The 21068-nt window shown below is 34.9% G+C and overlaps 3 protein-coding genes across 3 annotated transcripts; 2 read left to right on the top strand and 1 right to left on the bottom strand.

Annotated features, from left to right (window-relative positions):
* Positions 1-1813: 1813 nt before the first annotated feature.
* Positions 1814-3343, bottom strand: LOC137736389 (microtubule-destabilizing protein 60-like). The gene is made up of 5 exons (XM_068475666.1): positions 3084-3343; positions 2777-2843; positions 2535-2654; positions 2308-2406; positions 1814-1894 (listed from the first exon to the last, which is right to left on the bottom strand). Exons 1-5 carry the CDS (start codon positions 3341-3343, stop codon positions 1814-1816), a joined length of 627 nt encoding a protein of 208 aa, XP_068331767.1.
* Positions 3344-7553: 4210 nt separating this feature from the next.
* Positions 7554-8491, top strand: LOC137737472 (MLP-like protein 328). The gene is made up of 2 exons (XM_068476963.1): positions 7554-7737; positions 8133-8491. The coding sequence occupies exons 1-2, from the start codon at positions 7554-7556 to the stop codon at positions 8399-8401; spliced, it is 453 nt and encodes a 150-aa protein (XP_068333064.1). The 3' UTR covers positions 8402-8491.
* Positions 8492-15811: 7320 nt separating this feature from the next.
* Positions 15812-16796, top strand: LOC137737473 (MLP-like protein 329). The gene is made up of 2 exons (XM_068476964.1): positions 15812-15995; positions 16497-16796. Exons 1-2 carry the CDS (start codon positions 15812-15814, stop codon positions 16760-16762), a joined length of 450 nt encoding a protein of 149 aa, XP_068333065.1. The 3' UTR covers positions 16763-16796.
* The last annotated feature ends 4272 nt before the right edge of the window (positions 16797-21068 follow it).

The following is a 21068-nucleotide window of genomic DNA, read 5'->3' as shown; positions in this document are numbered from 1 at the left end:
ACTAAACAATTAGTTACATTATTTTCATAAAAAAATAAACCATATGTAAATTTTTTTTTTTAAATTACACAATAGGTGCACAATTTTCGTAAAAATTAAATAATAGGTACTTTATTTTTGGAAAAAAAAAAAACCTAGTAGAAACATTGTTTCTTTTAAAAATTAAACAATGAATTTATAAGGTAAATTAGTTTGCATGTATTTTGTGTATATGGGTTTGTTATTATGTAGGTAAATTATTTTTCATGTATTTTACATATACTGGGTATATTATTTTTCTTTTTTTAAGCAATCTAACATTTTAAAATTTTAATAGTACGTGCACTATTTGAATCAAATGGTTTTTTTAGTAGGTAAATTATTTTGCATGAATTTTACATATATCAGGCATATGCATATATATATATATATGTGTGTGTGTGTGTGTGTGTGTGAAATAATTTACCTACATTAATATGTAAAATATAATTTTATTGACTTAATTAAGCGTGTATAATAACATATATTAGACATGTTTTATGTTATTATATATTAGGCAATGAATTTATAACATTAATGTTTTTTTTATTTTTTATTTGTAAAATCATTAATTCTCTCTTAGCATCCATCCGCATGACATTAATTATATACATCAAACATTCAAAGAGGGTTTATGAATAATAAAAAAAATATTCAAATAGGGGTATTTTATGTCACATCCCGGCCCGGGAAGTGCCCAGGGCGAATCACTTCTCGGACCGAGATGTGACATTTTAGGCATGCAGAATTTTTTTTAATGTGTGAAGTCAAACATAATTAATGAATTTGCTGATGTGAATCTAGTTAATGGGTTTTATTCAAGAAAAAAACTTATATCAGGTTTTATGTAGAGAAAATTAAGTTTTAGGGGCTAAAGTCATATTTTCAGTTTATGTTATCTTGCCATATTTGTAACCTAAGGGCTGGTTTTGAAATGTTAGAGGTCTTGTGCGGAAGATATTAGATGAGTCTTTGTATAAAAATTCATGCTACAAAGCTAAATTATATGTCTATAGTTGTACTAATAAGTGATCTAAATGGAGTACCATTACTTGAGTTATAATTGAAATCAACAAAGCTAATATATACGTCTATAGTTGTACTAATATGAAAATTGGGTTTTCCCTATTGATATAATTGCTAGTGCTGCCCTTTCTGCTATATTCGCAATAATGCAATTTTTAGGATAACATTGCTGGAATGGAAGTGATATTATTATTTTAATTAAAAAAAATCAACAAAATCGTGAAAAATAAATAAATAAAAACAAAAAAGATAGGTTGTATTGGCATACAAAATAAAATTGTGACACGTAAACAAATAATTGCCCATAAAATTGCTAAATTTGATCACACACTACTAGAAATTTGGCTATAAGCCACCCTTTCCATTGGTGACTATTGTCAAGTGTTGCCACTCACATTGGTGGCAAACCTCTATGGCCACCAAGCACCCACTAAACTAGAGAGTGTGGCCTATGTAGAGGACTCTATTGTAACAATGGCTACCAATATTGCATTGGTGCCTTTCCTGTAGTGCCACCCTAATTCACATCGGTGGCAAAATTGCAAAATAATATTAAAAAAAAGGATGCCCTCTGTGGGCACCCAAATTGGAGTATCATATTTCTTTTTCTATTTTTGGTGAGAAACAAATTGTTATATCATTAAAATATAAGAATACAACTATAAATTTGCATAACTGATATTTTATAGAATTTTGTACAAATGTTGGAACCAAACTTTCGAACACCTTGTTTCCAAGAGTTTAATCATCTCAATAACTAAATTGCTCATCAAGTACAATAACTCTTTACCTTCAGCGCTCTTTCTCTGTCCTTCTTGTATTGCTTAAACAGGCTCATCTTCTCTGCCACCTGATGGGTGCACACACATAAAAACCAAATTGAGAAGGGCAATTCGTTGTCACATGCCCAACATACCAACACTTGTATACATCTGTTATCTCTAAAGCGACATATTTAAGAAGAGCAACTTCATGAAGTTGTCCTTACAGATATCTCACAGTTGTTCATTTCATGTTAAGATTGTCATTCCATGTTACGACGCAAACAGAAATATTTATACTACAAAATTTGTCCCCACAAGTAATTTACGTGTTAGAATGATGTCACAAAGTTAATTCTACAAAATCGAGTCAAAACTTATTTCCCAAATGCTACTTGAAAATAATTTTTTCAAACAGAGTTTATATGCACTACTAAACTGAGAGTGATTGAAAATATAGAGACAAAGCGCATATTCTTAAGTGTGAAGTATTCAAAATCACCTGATGGTCAAACTCTGCTCGCTCTATTGCCCGCACGTCACTGTGGAGCTTCAAGTCTGTTGGTATTGTTATTTCTTTTACTGGAGGTTTCAGTAAGCACTGAGATGACAAATACAAAGATATGCATACAAGTTAGTGGTTCGGTCTTGTCTGTCTTGCAATAGCAATAAAATCACTTAAATATAGTTTTTTTCATGTGATTTGGGACATTGAATTGGTATCTATACCTTTAGTTCGTCAGTTGTCCATGGGAGGCCCTGAGTAATTGGTATCCGCTGTCTCTCCTCCTCCATCATCATCTCTTGTAGCTTCTTCGTGAACTCTTCCCCCTTTTGACTTCCCATTTCCTGCAGTGATATCACAAAACAAAGTTACAAGCAACGCAAACCAAGTAAACTTTCGAGTGCTTTTCGATACCATTCATTTTCAGCACACTTTACCTCTATTGTTAGCTTGAATGGCTTAGCACTAGTGTCTCTCTATTGCTTCTTCTTCTTCCATCTCCTTCATCTGATTGTGCTAGAAGATTCAGAGCTCTGAAATTCAAATCGGAATACAGAGGTAACCTGAGTTAGTCAATCATTTTCAATCTCCAAATAATGTAAAAATAGTAAGGACAAGAATTACATTTCTTCGGCTCTTTTGCCTCCCATTCGAAGTCCTGCTTGAGACACTGTTTAGTCAAAAGAGCACAACCAAACTCAGTTAGGACATACAACAAACACTTGATGTGCATCAAATTCTCATGCTAACTTTAATCAAGTATAATTGCTAACCTTCCTAGACTTCCATCCCAAGAAGAAGAGACTGAAGTTTGCCGATCCAGACCGAGATTATTCAACGTTAAGAACAAGTCCGACGGGAAAAACAAAGAAGACGAGACCTGTGTTTCCGGCGCCTTACAAAGAGGCTGCATCCCGGGTAATGCCCACTTCGCCACCTTCTTCCCAATCTCTTCCGCCGATTTCTCCTCCCCATTCGAATCCTTGGAGTTCAGAGTCGAAAGCAGCTTCTCAAACGCCAGAACAAAATGCATCACCTTCCCACTCCTCGCCACGCTCTTCCTTGCCTCTTCTAGCAACTAAGACCTACAAAAGCTTCCATCCTTCTTGGCCCAGGTCGCATGCAACCTTGATTCACCTTCCTCATTCCCAATCTTCGACATGCATACAAAAAATGGAATTAAGATTTGAAATCTAGAATCGATCAAAAAACTGAACGTTTTTACTTTGGAAAAGAACTTACACTGGAGGACAGCCCATGAGGAGAGGATTATCTTTACCTCTTAGGTCGAGGTCCAATTCCGGTAAGCTTGGCCGTAAATTGGCCGAAAAACCCGTGGTTACCGTTTCTTAGATATGAAATTGAGGAAATTCAACTTCGAATTTGATGAAACTAACTTGGGAGTTGGAAAGAGGACGGGAAGAGGATTTTGGAGGCATAAGTTGACGGTCATTGGTGTTCTCATCGCCGTCGTTTGTGTTCGACTCCGGTTGTTGGCACTATTGCGTGAAGAGAAGAGCGAGAGGAGAGAGAGAATGAAGCGAATGAGGTGTTGGACGTTTGTGAAGGGGGAGAGAGATGATTTAGATTTTTACACAAAAGCAAGACACCAATCTCAGCTTAAAAGACACCAAAAATAAAAGGCCACCAATCTCAAATTGGAAGGCCACTAGTATTAGTGGCATTAACTAAAAAGACACCAAAAAAAAGGCCAAGAGTGCCATCTTAATGTCTATAGTCACCAATTGTAAATGGTGTGTAAATATTGGTGTCCTATAACTATAATTCTAGTAGTGACAATCTATTGATTAGTCTCTTGGGTTAGCTCTCCGATCTTTAGATATTGAAGAACGTTGAGGTTATACTATAAAATTAATTGACAATATAAGGAATAGCTCAACTTACTTATAAGCCCATGCAAGATCACTCATTCCATCAATGTGAGATTCATTCTCAATAAGTGCTGATGATTTGTCCGAAGTTGCAACATCCTCAGTTAATTTCTCAAATTCATTCGACAATTTTGCAAGTGGGTGAAGGAGCCTCGAACCCAGATGAGGAGAGATGCTTTATTTCCAATTGGGTAGTGTTATTCACACATTCTTTTTTACCTCCCACACACACTTGTTAATTTTTGTTAATTGATCTTCTTCAATTCATTCGATCTGATGCCACAAATTGAGAAAGGTGTGTGAGAGATAAAAATGAGTGTGTGAATAGTACCACCCTTTCCATTATGGCAACTCTCCTTTTATGTTGGTTATATTCAGCAAAAGAAAATTGTAATTGTCCTTTAATGACCAATTTCCCTTGTTTTTAGTTAATTTTATGCTGATTCAAATATGAAAATTAATTGACTTCGTCTTCCAAGTGCGTGTAACATGTATTGTGAGAATGAATGACTCGAATTTGTTTGTCCACAATATCTTTTTTGTCAAGAATCCTTCTACTTATTTAATGACATATGACGTATGTGCTTGTGTTCTGAACACATTAAAGAATATCTTTTTTTATGTTCAAATTCTCCGTCCGTAATTTAGAGAATTCAGGATATTCTATAACTTGTCAAAACAAAAGATTGTTCAACAGCAACCACCATTATATTAGACATTACGGAGTGTCCACAATCCACATCCTGGAACCATAAACTCGTGGTAGGATGAGGAGGAAAAATTCATCCTCACGCGTTTTTTAAGAGAATTATTGGTACTTGTTGTATATACAATCTTCCATTCACTTTCTCCAATCTTCCACGTAACGATTTCTTGTAATACAAGTCTTCATACACTGTGGCAGCGTGGTGCAATGTTAAATAATTGATATTATTTATAGACAATATTTTTTTATGGTCTGAATAGACTATATGTATAAATAATGCAAGTCAGGGATGATCCATTGGCAATGAAAATCTTCAAAGATCTAAAAATATATATTTTTTTAACAAACGATATTATCTACACTAAGAGAAAGAGATGTGCTTAGCTTCACAATAGACTATCAATAATGTGGTTCAAATTTGCCTTTGCGCGAGAATCGGACCAAAGATCTCTCACTTACAAATAAAGATGAATATCACTAGACCGTAGTATTAAGTGATATAGATCTAAAAACATTAATTTAGCAAGATTTTGTGAATCTAACATTTGTGGATACCCTTACCTCATCAGTCATCCCCCTACTTTTTTTTTTTATCATTTCTATTTTGTTTTATTAGAAAGTCGGAGTTGGTAATGACTTTTTAGCAGCAAGAAAAAAAAAGAAAAAAAAGGTAAATATCAGTTTACTACTCTCATGTTTCGTGATTTTCAAAATTTAGTACATTAAGTTTTTTTTTTTCGTCCTAGAGTCATACCTAAAGTGTCAATTTTGGGACAGACTCATACATCCGTTAGTCAAACTGTTAAATTTGTCGTTTACTGAAGACGTGACGCCTATGTGGACAATGACTAGGCGTCACGTGTCATTAAGGGGTTCATGTGAATTTTTTATATTTTTTTTAGAAGGGGTTCAAAAAAAAAAATTAATAATAATAATAATAACCGAAACAAAGCAACCTCCCTTCTCTCCACCTTCTTTCCTCCTTTCTCATTTCTTCTTCCTTGTAAAGTCCCAGAAACAAAGCAACTCTCAGACCCAGAAACCAAAAAATGTAGAAAACCCATGATTTTGCTCTGGCTGAGATGAAGAAATCAGTGGCAGAAAGATCTTCTTGCAGGGTTTGTCCAAGGTGGGCTCGGGCTCTGATTTTGGCAAAGTAGGCAGGCTTGAGCTCTGAGAAACCGGGGCGCTGTCGAGGAACATCATGGTGGTGGGAAATGGGTGGTGTAGCGGAGAAGATCAGGTCGGGGTCGGGATCTCTTCAATAAACCCTAGAAATTGCAGAGAAAGAGGGAAAGATGCTTTCTCTCCTCCGTATTTGAAATTGGGAAAAGATTGAATCTTTGCTAGATTGGAGAATGGAGGGAGGTACAGAGGTAGAGAGAGAGAGGTAGAGAGAGAGAGAGAGGAGAGAGGAGAGAGGAGAGAGAGACGTAGAGAGAGAGAGAGAGAGAGAGGGGGGGGGGAGGGTGAGAGGGTGCGGGGGTAGAAGACGGTTTCGGTTTTTTTTTTTTAACCCTTTCTCAAAAAAAAAATCCATGTGGACCCCTTAATGACATGTGGCACTCAGTTATTGTCCACATAAGCGCCATATCATCAGTTAGTGGTAGATTTAACAGTTTGACTAACGGATGTATGAGACTGTCTCAAAATTAACACTTTAGGTATGATTCTGGGATGAAAAAAACTTGATGTACTAAATGTTGAAAATCACAAAATATGAGGATAGTAAACTGATATTTGCCAAAAAAAAAATAGAGAAAAATGATTCTCTCTCATTCCATTTCCCTTAGCTCCGGTTCTCTCCTCTTTCATTTTTTCTTCTTTTCCTACAAAAAAGACAATACAAAATGTTGACGTGATTTAATCGTAATCATTCAACTAGGAAAAGACTGAAGAGTGGAAAAAAAATAGAAAAAAAGAGAACCCTGATAAAAAAAACAGACGCATTACAAATCAATCTATCCGAAAAAATAAATAATGATAATAAACATATGTACGCACAATATTTTACTAGTGTGATGGTCAACTACACACAATGTTTTTTTTTTTTTTTTTTGGAAACTACACACAATGTTATTTGTGAATTGATAACATATACCGTCCTATTGTGAATTGGTAACATATACCGTCCTATTGTGAATTGATAACATATACTTTGTCATTGTTTAAAACTGAAAAGACACTATAAAACGGAGATAAATAAACAAACCTTCCATCTATCAATGCATATTGTGAACTTGTCTTCATATGATTCCAATTAGAGAAATACCAAGGAGAATCTCAAAAGTGGAACTCTTTTCATAGATTCTTTGTCACCTTATATTTTTGGCACAATATTTTACAATGTTAATACGAGAATTGATGTTAAACTGTGAGGTGATCGCAGAGAATTCATAAAGAATCTCATTTTTAAAGAGTTGATTTTGCATTCAAGAAGTATGATTTTAAAAATATATGACGTACTGTCTATCATGTGTTTCATGATTTAAATGCTTCTTAAATTGGATGACCCACTATTAAAATATTATGCAATTTAACTCTAGTCACTTGTATTTAAGGAGGTAGGAGCCGAAATTATACACACACTTTAACATTCTTCTCTTATAATTTCTGAGTAGCATCCATCAAAACTGCTCATAAACATGGTGTTGCATGGTAAAATTGGGACTGAAATAGAAATTAAGGCACCAGTTGACAAGTTGTATAACATCTTCAAGAGCGCCCACCTCATCCCAAACATTTCTACTGCCCATATCAAAGGAGTTGATGTTCATGAAGGAGACTGGGAAACACATGGCTCTATTAAGATTTGGAAATATGAACTAGGCAAGTACAAATTCAATTTTTATTCATGTTTAAATATTAACTATATACGTATGACCTTAACAGATGTGCTCAACGTCATCATACGTTCATAGCATGAGTTTGCATGTTTGTATATATACACCATAGGACCTCTTAGTTATGTTACTGTTTCCTTCAAATTTTGCTCCGGGCTATGAGTTTCCAATACGGTAAATACATGTTCCCTACGTACATGCAGTCATGTTGTCCTGTTTTTGCCAATGGAGCAAGATCCTGATCACTGGAAGGGGCTTCGATCTATGTATACACACACACACACACACACACACACACACACACACACCATACAGAGAGTGAGAAAGATTGTATATTTTGGTGTGGTGAAATTAAACATGAATGCGTGCATGCATATATAGGGGACCATGTCGGAATATTCAAGGAACAGGTGGAGCTAGACGATGAGAACAAGGCCGCAACTCTGATTGGATTGGAAGGAGAAATGTTCAAGTATTATAAGAGATTCAAGGGTGTCTATCAATTCACTCAAAAAGATGAAGGCACGGGTATTGCAAACCTGTGGATTGAATACGAGAAACTGAACGAAGATGTTGAAGCTCCAGATAGATACATCGGTTTGATGGTTAACCTCGTCCAGGATCTAGATGCTCACTTTCTCGGGGCATAAATGAATTAATTAATGAATAAAACCATATGGGCAGCATATGCAACGGTTGGAAAGAGCTTCTACTGGCCTTGTTAAACGTAATTATATGTAATCATGCATGCATTTGTTCATCAATGCGTACGTGCATAAATAAAATGCTTTTCTTAATTATGTATGTGTGTATTGTGAGAAATATACGAAGGGATGTCCTATGTATGGCATAGTTATGTGATAGATTATGGTTATGAATCGCATCTATGAAATAGAGAAGTCTTTGTTGATTTCTCCCTAAATTTGTAGAGTTTGACCAACTTTTTCTTTGAACTTTAATTTTAATCAATTTCTTCGTAAACTCTTATAATTATTCAGTTTTGTCCCCTGCTGTTAAGGTTTTTGAATTTTTCATCCAACATTTCATTAACGTTTGCCTCGTTTGCAGCTTCAAAGAGTAGAAAAGTCATTTTTTATTTTATTATTATTTTTTTTTTATTTTTCTTTAAATTTTTATTTTTTTTATTTTTCTATAAATTTTTATTCTCTCTCTGAAACTCTCCTACACGTCCAAGCCATGTAGGAGACCTCCATCATTTCCAAACTTGAACGCTCCTCTTCCAACAATCAACCAGATCGGTGATATCGGACCCTATAGATTTCTGCCATGTGTGGAAAAAGAGGGTGGTGATTGGGAGTTTGGGCCTCTGGTGGTGGTGGGAGAAACAGTGGTTAAGCTGGTGAAAATGTGCGGCCACGAATTTAGGGGCAGTGGAGGAGCAGTCTTTCCTGACAAAACAAGTAGAGTAAAATCGTAAGACAATAGGTTTTTGTTTTTCCATTGTTGTGAGTGTGGAAATGATGTAGGTCAGGGGTGGGTAAACAGATATAGGAACTGCGGGTCGGAGCGGGTAATGAAGGTTCAGGACGGGTACGGGCCGATTCTTAATTTTTAAAAAGAGAAACGGGGCGGGGTGGGGCTTTGAAATTTTAGGAGCGGGCCGGGTTCAGAAGTATAAAAAAAGGGGTACCCGAACCGACCCGTTTGTGTAACATCCCAATTTAAAAATATCATACAACTTGCGAAAATACCCTTGTGTTGGGTTCTGTCTCCCAGGCCACTTCCTTTTGTTCCTCCCTCGTGATAGTTCTCACTCTCGAGAACACTCTCTCCTTGTCTCCTTGTCTCCATCTCTCTTATCTCGATGCTCTTTCCTCTCCGAGAACACACAGACATACCCCCCACTTCCCTGTGTTTCCCCCTTCCCCAATCTCTTAAACCTTCTCCCTTATTCCTCTCCTTGTTTCTTCTTTCCCCATCTCTGCAACTCTCCTTCCTAGAGAACAAACACACCACACCCACACCCCACCGCAACCTTCACCGCCTTTGCGTACACTCCGGCGAGCACTATCACCACATGTGGACCGTTCCTCCTCCCTTTCTCACCTCTCTGCGATCTCACTCCTTCTCTCTCGACAGTCAACGTGCATTGTCTTCCCCGACGAAGGCAGAGGAGTTGAGGGGTCGTGATTCCTGTGATTGGGACTCCAGGGGCTTGAGGGATTCGGGGTTGAGGGGGCGTGGCCTTGGCGGAGGGAGGCGGAGACGTTAAGGGGTCAGGATTCCTGTGCTACTATTTTCCCAAACAAAAAGAAAAAGAAAAAAAAATCTGTGGACCCAGCCCGGACCGGCCCATTTGAAATGGGCCGGGTTAGGTCCGATTCCTGTATTGAAATATAATGTACCCGACTTGGCCCGACCCGTTTCTTTTAAACTCAGGTCCGGTCTGGTTCCTTCAAAATTGGGCCGTGCCCAACCCTATGTAGGTTTCCTCCATGGCCTGGTCGTTGATGAGTTGAGACTAAAGAGAGAGTAAGCATTTAAATTTAGAAAGAAAAAAAATTTAAACAAGCAAAATGACGTTCAGAAACTTAACAATAGGGGGAATTGACTAATTATAAGAGTTTAGGAAGGTAATTGGCTAAAATTAAAGTTTATGGATGAAATTGGTCATTAAGGGACAATTACAATTTTCTTTTGCTGAACATAACCAACATAAAAGGAGGGTTGCCATAATGGAAAGGGTGGTGCTATTCACACACTCATTTTTACCTCTCACACACCTCTCTCAATTTGTCGTATTGGATAGAATGAATTGAAGAAGATCAATTGACAAAAATTAACAAGTGCGTGTGGGAGGTAAAAAAGAATGTGTGAATAACACTACCCAAGTGGAAATAAAGCATCTCTCCTAATTTGGGTTTGAGGCTCCTTCACCCACTTGCAAACTTGCCGAATGAATTTGAGAAATTAACTGAGGATGTTGCAACTTCGGACAAATCATCAACACTTGTTGAGAATGAATCTCACATTGATGGGATGAGTGATCTTGCATGGGCTTATAAGTAAGTTAAGCTATTCCTTATATTGTCAATTAATTTTAGGGAGTTTTAACGAAACACTCCCAGTACTGTTTACTTTTAACGAAAAACCACATTTTTACTTTTTTTTCTGGTACTATTCACTGCACCTTTATTTGTCATTTTTCATTAAAAGTAAATTCTTTTTGAACTTTTCATTAGTTTTCCTTTAATTTTATAGTATAACCTCAACGTTCTTCAATATCTAAAGATCGGAGAGCTAACCCAAGAGACTAATCAATAGATTGTAACCAAATTTAGCAATTTTATGGGCAATTATTTGTTTACGTGTCACAATTTTATTTTGTATGCCAATACAACCTCTCTCTTTTGTTTTTATTTATTTATTTTCATGATTTTGTTGATTTTTTTTAATTAAAACAATAATGTCACTTCCACTACATCAATGCTATCCTAAAAATTACATTATTGCGAATATAGCAGAAAGGGCGGCACTAGCAGTTATATCAATAGGGAACACCCAATTCCCATATTAGTATAACTATAGACGTATATGTTAGTTTTGTTGATTTCAATTATAACTCAAGTAATAGTACTCCATTTAGATCACTTATTAGTACAACTATAGACCTATAATTTAGCTTTGTAGCATGATACAAAGACTCATCTACTATCTTCCGCACAAGACCTCTAACATTTCAAAAATAAAAACCGGCCCTTAGGTTACAAATACGGCAAGATAACATAAATCATTGATTTCTTTAATCTTATCACTAATTAAAATAATATAAACCTAAATTAGTTTTATCGTTATGTAATATTTATACACATACTTCGTCGTGCCAAATCCAAAGATCTAATATCATATACAATCATTCACTCCAATAATGCTATGATATCATATACAATCATTCACTCCAATAATGCTATGGAGGTATCAATCATTACTGTTTCTTTCAACACGATCCGATTGAATTCTGGTATGTCTCATCAAGTTTGCTGGTACTATTAAATTTGGTAGGTTAGTTGAAGATCCACAGACACATCATTATCATTTAAAAACTATTAAATTTAAATAAACCATTATTAGCATATCCTGTGAGACTTTCCATTTAACAGCTACTAGCTGGTAGGTTAGTTGAAGATCCACCGACATATAAATAGATAAACAATGGAAGTGAGATCCGGATGGTAAACTCGATAATCCAATAAAATAAACCATTATCCAGCAAATCTTTGAAAATTATGGAGCAAACCACCATCAGGATATGCTAAGGCATGCACGATAATGGAAAGTCTCTGCAAGTGGTTTAATACCTAGATTAGAACAGAACCTCTCTGTAGATGTTATTATGTGAAATGTAATTAATATTATAACTGTTAACAGATGAACATGAAGAACTCAGAGAAAGATTAAATGAATGAGAAAGCAGAAAAGAAAGGAATTGATGAGAGAGATACTATTTGAGTGTATTACTTCTGAATGAAGTACATAGATACTACTACAACTTTATATAGCTCTCATGAGCTTTCTTGTGTCTTAAGCTGGAGTTAACTGACTTAACAAACTCTTACAAACTCTAACAGCTACTAACAGCATTTCTAACAGACATTCTTCTGCTGATATGGTTTCTATCTTCAACAGTAATGAGTAGTGACTTGTGGTTAGATCAACAACAATTAATCATCACAGCCCGTTATGTACTAAATTGTGTTTAATACTTTGGCCATACAAGACAGAGCCATTACTCTCCCACTCTAGTTTCATTCACCCTTGAATTCAGATAGGCCGCTGGACATGGGTTGAATATCACATGGCTGTCTATGGCAGGACCTTGTTTTTAATTTTCTGTCCCCAATAATTTCATATATGAGTACATATACCCATATCTGTCAGGGAGCAAAGATTTTTAATTGTGAACAATACGGTATGATTCACTTCTTTTATTAAAATCTTTAGTAGAGCGTTATCTTACTCCAAATGCAGAATTAATTTCCTCTTTGTTTGTAGAAGCTTTTCTACAAATTATGTGGTGAGGCTGCCTGATTGAAGATTTATCTTTTGTTATATGAATTTCAATGCGATTTGGAGAGTTAGCTCGCCCGTCACGATTGTTGCCTCTCCATTGAAATTATTTAATTTGCTCAATTGTATGATCTCATCATATATATATGACACACTCCGACCCGGAATGTACACTTGGACTTCGATTCGAGTTGTGCTGGTGGACACCTGGAGGGTGACGAAGCCATAAAGTGTAGTGTAGTATTAAAAGGATGTGAATAAATTTAAACCTAAAAGTGCCTAGTCAAAAGAGTGCGTTGGTGAGCGGGATTGAACCCTTTTCACACGTGATGGCAGAGCATAAGAATGGTACAATAAAGTAGGGTGAGGGTTATACCATTGAAGATTACCACCTATTGAGATTTGCCAAAATCCTCGTTTACACATAAACACAGCTACTAAACCTGGAGGGGCGAAAAACAAAGTTGAGTGGGTCAGCAAAACAACGTTTGTAAGAAAACTTTTATTTTCGAACATAGTAACCCCTCGCTGTAAAACAAGTATAGTTTCCTTAAAACATAATACGTAAGTATGTAACAAAAGTACAATAGCAATATAATCAGAATTATGTCAAGTCATGATATATCAAATGCCCCAGTAATATAATCATGTGATAATCAAGTATAACTAAGTGCTCATCCATCTAAGCTGACACACGAGTTCGTACAGATAATTTCTGACACGAACATGACTGGGTGTAATCAATACGTTTTAGTACTACAATCACGTGAATGCAAGATCTCCCATAGTGCATAGACGCATATATTTTCTCACATTTTTTTTATTTATGTCATTCATATTGATTGAATTAAAAGAGAATTCAAAAAATTAAATTAACTCAAAATGTGTAAAAGGAGAAATGGGTGTGCAAATGGAGATCTTATTCTAAATTTATCCAACTCGATACATATGAACAATTTACTACACAACTTGCCAATTCTCTTTAGCGCATGCCTTAAGGTATTGTGAGTAACCTAACTGTGATATCAGTTTCTTTGTATAACTTTTGACAATCATGTTGTTCAGGATGTATTCTCACTGTTAATTACACAATGAATTTTGAGTTTTTCTTTCGATAGTTCTCCAATATATATGCACTGTGAGGATGTAAGGACAAAGTTCCACATCGGTGAGAGATCAAACCATGTAAGGGTATATTAGAGGTTAGACTGCTTCCTGTATTGTCAATTGATTTTATGATGGAACATGAAGTTTTTTCATTATATCGAAACAGGTTGGTCCATGTGTGAAGTGCCCAACAGCCACTCCACATCACCTATTTGTGTTGTTCATGTGTCCAGCTTGAAAATTGTCATACATGAAGGGGCGTGTGAAAATGTGAGGTCAAAGCCTCACGTAAGTAAGGGACCAAACTATACAAAGATTTATAAAATGTTGAGCTACTCTTTATATTGACACTTGATTTTATTGTGAATCCCAACTTTTTTTCGTTGCACTTGATTAATTACACAGCTTTTAAAAATGGGGAGTTCTTTTTCCTTGATAAAAAATAATAGGGCAAGGGAGTTGGTGATGACTTCTCAACAAAAGAACAAACTTAATACCTAAATTTTAATCTATCCAGAAGGGACAAAAATGTGATAATTGAAAAGGTAAAATATAATATTGTAAAAAAAAAAAAAAATCCAATGATTGGTTAATTTGGGTACTGCCACTTGTACTAATATTTTAGATTACAATAATTTCATGGTGACTCTCTTGGACCTTATCTGTTCGAAAGTAAGAAATAATCACATCATTTTGTACCTAAAAGCTAAGCAAAATAGGGAGTGACTTTAATATTAGGGTGATATTATTGTTATTTAAAAAAAGGGTTTTTGAACTTTAATCCTTGAAGAACATTAAAATTCAATAAAAACCTAATGTTAGATTGGATATTGATTTTAGTCGTCTAATGTGTGTTTAATTCAAATTTATATTATTTTTTAATATTTAATAGATATCTTATTTAATTTCATTATATTAAAATTAAAATTATTTATTATTATACACATTTTAATTCATTATAGTTATTTTAGTTCTTCCAATTAGTCTACCTAATTAAACGTCCGTATCATAATATATTTTACTAAATTAGTGTACCGAAATGTCATTTCCTAAATATATTGTAGTGAATTAGTGGCACATAAGAAAATATGCAAAAACATAAGTGTACCGAAAAATTCCGTACCTAAATATATGATATTAAACTAATGTACCGAAATGTTGGTACCTAAATATATTATAATAAACTAGTGTACCGAAATGTTTGTACCTAAACATCTTATACTAACCTAATGTACCGAAATGTTTGTACCTAAATATATTATAATAAATTAATGGCACATAAGAAAATATGCAAAAACATGTGTACCGAAAAATCTTTACGAAAATATTTTCTTATATAAGATAGTTACCATAATGAGAATTAATATTTATAATATTTTCATAAAATTATAAATAAAAAAGAGAAACATTTAATATGCTGGCATTAGATAGAGTCTAGGGACTAAAATCAACTTTTAATCTTGTGTAAGACATTTTTCTAAACTTCATCTTATTTAAGAATTAAAATCTAGTTTTCTATTTAAAGGATCTTATTTAAGCACTTTTTACAAGTGTATTTTTCATTATAAATATATAGAAAAAATTATGTGCACAATATTTTTTTAAGATATCAACAATAGCATCCTAGAATTATTATTGATCCAAATCATGTACTTAACTGAAAGTTATTACGACATTTGTCTGATTTCCTTTATCTGAATTTTTTTTTAATAAATAAATGTGTTTCATGTTTCCTCAAAAAAAAAAAAAAAAAAAATGTGTTTCATGAAATTCATGTGATCCTTTCAAGCATTACATTTTCAAAGTTATCCAATAAATTAATATTACACAATTGAATATTGTAGCAGTAAGGGCAGCCCTTCAGTTTCTTTAAGAGCCTGCCTTGTACGAATCGCTGAGTACCATAACAAAGGATCATCATAAACATGGCTCTGCGCAAGGTTGAGACTGAGATTGAAATTAAGGCACCCGCTGAGAAGTTCTACAATATCTTCAAGAGACAGGCTCACCACGTCCCAAACATTTCTTCTGGCTGTATCCAGGGAGTTCAGGTGCATGAAGGAGATTGGGAAACTCATGGCTCTATTAAAAGTTGGAATTACAGTGTAGGTAAGGCCATCTGTACATAATATATAAATATCTATATGTATTTGGTGTGTATCTTTTTTCTTGAAGACGAGAACACAATTATATGTTAATCATAATTCAGCAATATCAGCAGGATCGCAATTAACGGAACCCTAATTCACAAGTGAACAACTAACCCATGAGTGAAAAATACATACTGATATAATGGATAATTAAAACAATATATCATATTTAAGAATTGGAACTGATTTTGAATTCAATACTCAAATGTCGGTAAAGAATCTAGGTGTGCCACAATAATGCAGTTGGTTCAACTCAAATTTGAAACTTAGACTCCATTTTGACAACCATTTCATGTTTAGTTTTGAAAAAATGAAAATTAAAATCAAGATAAATTTACAAAAACTCACAAAAATAACTTCAGTTTTCATTTTTGTGAAAACTTAAAACAAATTGTTTATCAAATGTCTATTTTAGTGTTTCTTTGGTTAATATATAGATTTCTTTCTTGTGAATACATAGGGGACGAAGTTGGAGTATTCAAGGAAAAAGTGGAGTTTAACGACGAGAACAAATCCATAACACTGAATGGTTTGGAAGGAGATGTTTTCCAGTATTACAAGAGCTTCAAGCCAGTCTATCAATTCACTCAAAAGGATGAAGGCAACATTGCGAAATTGTCGATTGAATATGAGAAACTGACTGAGAATGTTGCAGCTCCAGACAAATACGTCGGTTTGATGGTTAACATCGTCAAGGATCTTGATGCTCACTTTATCAAGGCATGATTAATTAAGGAAAGGAAAAGCATGCAATGGTGAAACGGGACGTCCATCGTTAATATGTAATATTTGTGTTAATAATGCGTGCTTTGCTTGATAAAAATGCTTTGTTATGTGAGTTTGCCTTATAATAAATGTACGTGAAGGGATATCAGATATAGGATTGTGATGCATAAACTATGATGTGGGATTGTGATGTATAAACTATGGTTTATATGTAAAATAAAACGTGCAGTGCACCATCTTCACCTTGTTGCTCATCATTACATAAAATGGCCTTAATTAGTCTTCTTCTTCTTCTTCTTTCTTTCTTTCTTTCTTTCTTTTTGTGTGTGTGTGTGTGTGTGGGGATATGATCCTGGAAGATATAAAATGAAAAAAAAAAAATATATATATATATATATATATATATATATATCTCCTCATTTTTAAAAAAATTATACGGTGAATTAACGTTGAAAAAATGATTTACATCATATAAATTACGACCAATCACTCCAACAATACTAAGAGCGGAATCGTTGAAGTTTCTTTCAATATGATCCGGTTAAATTCTGCTATTATTGGATACTTTTTTCTTTCCACTTATTGTTGATGTCTCATCATCAAGTTCGCTATTACTTATTAGAATTGAAATATATTGAGCATGCAATGCACCTTAGGGTTTACACATCTCATGATGAATAACGGGATGGGATCATCGGTGGATGCATAATTGTAATTTTTCATGTGAATAATACGCGTAGGTGGAAAGGCCGAGACATTGAAGGAAAAGGCTCTGATACCATGTCAAGATTGCAGAAACCTTGAGAAAAAGATTCAGAATGCAGAAAGAAGAAGGAAGATAGAGAGAGAATCAAGCTAGAGAGAGAAAGAAATCGTTGTATTTCTTGACACACTTGCAACTGTTTACAAAATCTGTTTATATTTTGTTACAAAGCTTTTCACTAAGCTAAGGTTAACTGCCTAACTACCTTATAACAGCCTATGTAATCTCTTGACAAGTGTCATTCATTTTTGCCATAGATTCATCTTTCACTTGGATGTTGGTTTTCTTTACTTCACTATTCGTACACTTTGGAGGGATCAGATGTCCTGGAGCTAGACAAAAGCATTAAGATAATTCTCCAGGTCACTCCAAAGAGTGAAGGAAGTTCCACGAAAATTGCTAAGGAATATGCAAAACTTAACAAGACCGATTCGTCTCCACATAAGTACCTCAGCTTTCTGGTGTCATTCAAGATATTGATGCCCATCTTCTCAAGGAATAAGCGCCAAGAAAAAGGTTTATACATGCATGGAACTTTGAGTAATCTTCAAGAATAAAGACTGGAAGAAGAGCAAGCTAGCCTCCTTGTTTAGTTCCGCCTTGGATTGTCTTTAATTTTATGAGCAAGAATGAATGAGTATAATAGCATTGTTATGTTATGGTGTGAATAAGTTAATCGATTGGCGTGTTTATACTTACATATAAGGGTGGAGTAAAAAATTTCATAAGAGTGGGCTATAATTTTCATGCTTTTACTGTACACCTATGGAATCCAAAAAATATTTTTCAGTTCCACAACACAATGTATAATTCAATATACGAAGACCAAAAATTAGATCCACAACACAATGCATAACACAATGAATAAAAACAAATCTTAAAAGTGAAAACAACTTAAAATATTAATTTGTTTTCAGGTTTCATTTGGTTTGCTTTCCTTTTATACATTTATGCTACATACCCGCTCTTTTGCATCCCACATTTGACTTATGTATTTCTCTCTACCACTAACACAAAAAGTGAAAACCAAAACAACAAAAAAAATTTAAATGGTTACCAAAAGAACTGTTAAACTTTATGGTTTATAATAGAGATTATTTTCTTGTGAAACCATAGGAGATGAAGTCGGGATGTTCAAGGAAATATTAAACGATATAAGAAAAAGTCCGTAACTATAAGGGCACGTTTACGCACTTGGAATCGGAATGAACAATAATTGGATTATGAATGAATCAAAGTTAGCGTGAAATGGAAAGATGGATTTCCATTAAAATGTACCAATTACCTCCCAGGAATCAAAATGATGATGTGAAGGCAGTTTTAGTTAAAAATTTTATTCACATCCCCCTCCTAGCTCAAATCTCACCTCCTCTCTCAATGCAATCCTCAAAATTGGACCATCTAATGCGGGACTCGTGCATATTTTGATTCCTCTAAAATTAGTAAACAAGGGAATGTCATAAAATGGGAATGACATTCCGTGCATTTCCTTTCCCTATGAAATGGATTGAAAGAGATGTCTTCCAGTATTACAAGAGCTTTTAAGTCAGACTATCAATTCACTCAAATGATGAAGGCAGCACCCATTCCCCCTCAGAGCATCACCTAACTATTGACAAAAAAAACATGCCCAACAAAAGGTGTGACACACTTCATGTCTCAAATTCCCATGCATACATACCGCATAGAACACCACGATCGAGTTTCTTACTATTGTTTTCATCTTTGCAAGACTTTGCAGGAGATTGTGATCCAAATTTCTGCAGTGTTAGGCTTCCACCTCCAGAGAAACAAGAAGCAAACATGAAGAATTCATATCGAAAACAAACAAGTACACATCAACCTACAAGATGCTTGGGGATATGATGAAGTGCAGGGGAAAGGATAAAGCCTTAGTCTGAAATTGGATAAAACTTTGCTGCTGACAGTATGCTAAATTCGAAGCATTGCGTTTATTGATGGTATACTTGGTAGTTTACTAATACTAGGTAATGATAAATCAAAATTTTGAGATAGAGATTTTTTTTCCCTTCTTTAGCTGATGAAAATAAAGAGTACTTAACCTAGCACCAGAGCAGCCCCCAACCCAACCCATAGCACCCTACCTTTCCCCAAGGATAAACCATGCAAAAGCAGCACCCCAGACCGGCTACGAACTATAAGTTTGGGTAGTGCTGTTTGCAAATCCCTTTTTATCTTCTACACGCACTTATTAATTTTGTTCATTGATCTTTTTCAATTCATTCCTTCTGATGGCCGAAAATTGAGAATTTATGAGAGAGGTAAATATAGGTGCGTGAATAGCAGTACCCATAAATTATTGCTCTTTTGGTTGCTGATACATCATGCATTGCGGGCATCTGTAAACACTAGTTTCTATGAAAAAAAAAACTTAAGATAAAAAGATACGTTTCAAAAAAATAATATTCCAGAATCTATTTTGTTTGGAAATCCTGGAGGCCACCGGACCCTGCTCCAACGCAGTACCATATTGTGGACATGACAGCAACAACACATACCTGAATGGAATTTAGAACCTTAGAACTGTCCACACCACCAATGAAGATTAACAAGTAGCATTAATCAAGGTGTAATTAACATGGACATAACATAAGGACAACATATACTGATCTCATAACCGAGCAGAGTTAAGAAATTTTCACTTTTCGTGTTTCTTGAAATGTGCTCAGTTCTTAGCATATGGACACCAAAAAACACAGCACTTAAGAAGTTCAACAAATCTCCAACCGGAAAAGGCTTTGTTTGTTACAATTTGACCAAGTAAGCAAGTGAGAGAGATTAATCAGGCCATGGAGATGGAGGGAACTTGCATTGTTTCCACACGTATAACATGCAAAAATAAAGATCTATCATCTTGCGATTTTATTCTACCTGTTTTGGTCAGGAAAGGCTCCGCCTCCACTGGCCTTAAATCCATGGCCGCACAATGTACAAGCTTAACCACCATTTCTCCCACCAGATAATGACTGAGGATGTATGATAGCTTAGTATGCCTTCATGCCATGTCAGCTATAGTATTTGTGATTTCAGTTGTTCTGGGTAGTTGTTTGATTATTGATATTTGTCGAAAAGTTGTGAGAATATTTCTCTGTTTGGAGGCACGAAGCCATTGTTGTTTAATTCTTGGAATGTTTTAGTGGGCACGAAGCCATCTCTGATTACTTAGTTGAAGCTTGTTGTGGGCACGAAGCCATTTCTTGATTCAATTGTTGGTTCAGTTTTCTTGATTGATTTCTATTTGTTCTTGGGAAGTATTGAATTCGATAGTTGGTCACTATAATTCTTGGGTGAAGATTCTTGAAGTTCTTTGTGATAAAGGTGGATTGATTACTTACAGAATATAGACATCATGTCATCATCATCTGTGAATATTGAAAGCCTTTTAGGCATATTGACAATAAAGTTGAATGATAAGAATTTTGCAAAGTGGGTGTTCCAGTTTACTTCTGTGCTCAAAGGCTATAAGTTGTTTGGTCATTTTGATGGGTCTATTAAGTCCAACAAAGTATGTCATTAGTGCGG

The sequence above is a fragment of the Pyrus communis genome, chromosome 6 (genome assembly GCF_963583255.1).
Source record: "Pyrus communis chromosome 6, drPyrComm1.1, whole genome shotgun sequence".
NCBI classification, from domain to species: domain Eukaryota; kingdom Viridiplantae; phylum Streptophyta; class Magnoliopsida; order Rosales; family Rosaceae; genus Pyrus; species Pyrus communis.
This window is presented reverse-complemented; position numbering and strand designations above follow the sequence as displayed.

Bases quoted from the DNA above. Each gene is read 5' to 3' on its own strand.
- LOC137736389 (XM_068475666.1), bottom strand. From the start codon at position 3,343: ATGCATTTTGTTCTGGCGTTTGAGAAGCTGCTTTCGACTCTGAACTCC. The intron at 2,655-2,776 runs GTGCTAAGCCAT...ATATCACTGCAG, and splicing joins GAAGCAATAGAGAGACACTA to GAAATGGGAAGTCAAAAGGG. The intron at 2,407-2,534 runs GTATAGATACCA...TTGTCATCTCAG, and splicing joins GGACAACTGACGAACTAAAG to TGCTTACTGAAACCTCCAGT.
- LOC137737472 (XM_068476963.1), top strand. From the start codon at position 7,554: ATGGTGTTGCATGGTAAAATTGGGACTGAAATAGAAATTAAGGCACCA. The intron at 7,738-8,132 runs GCAAGTACAAAT...ATGCATATATAG, and splicing joins GATTTGGAAATATGAACTAG to GGGACCATGTCGGAATATTC.
- LOC137737473 (XM_068476964.1), top strand. From the start codon at position 15,812: ATGGCTCTGCGCAAGGTTGAGACTGAGATTGAAATTAAGGCACCCGCT. The intron at 15,996-16,496 runs GTAAGGCCATCT...GTGAATACATAG, and splicing joins AAGTTGGAATTACAGTGTAG to GGGACGAAGTTGGAGTATTC.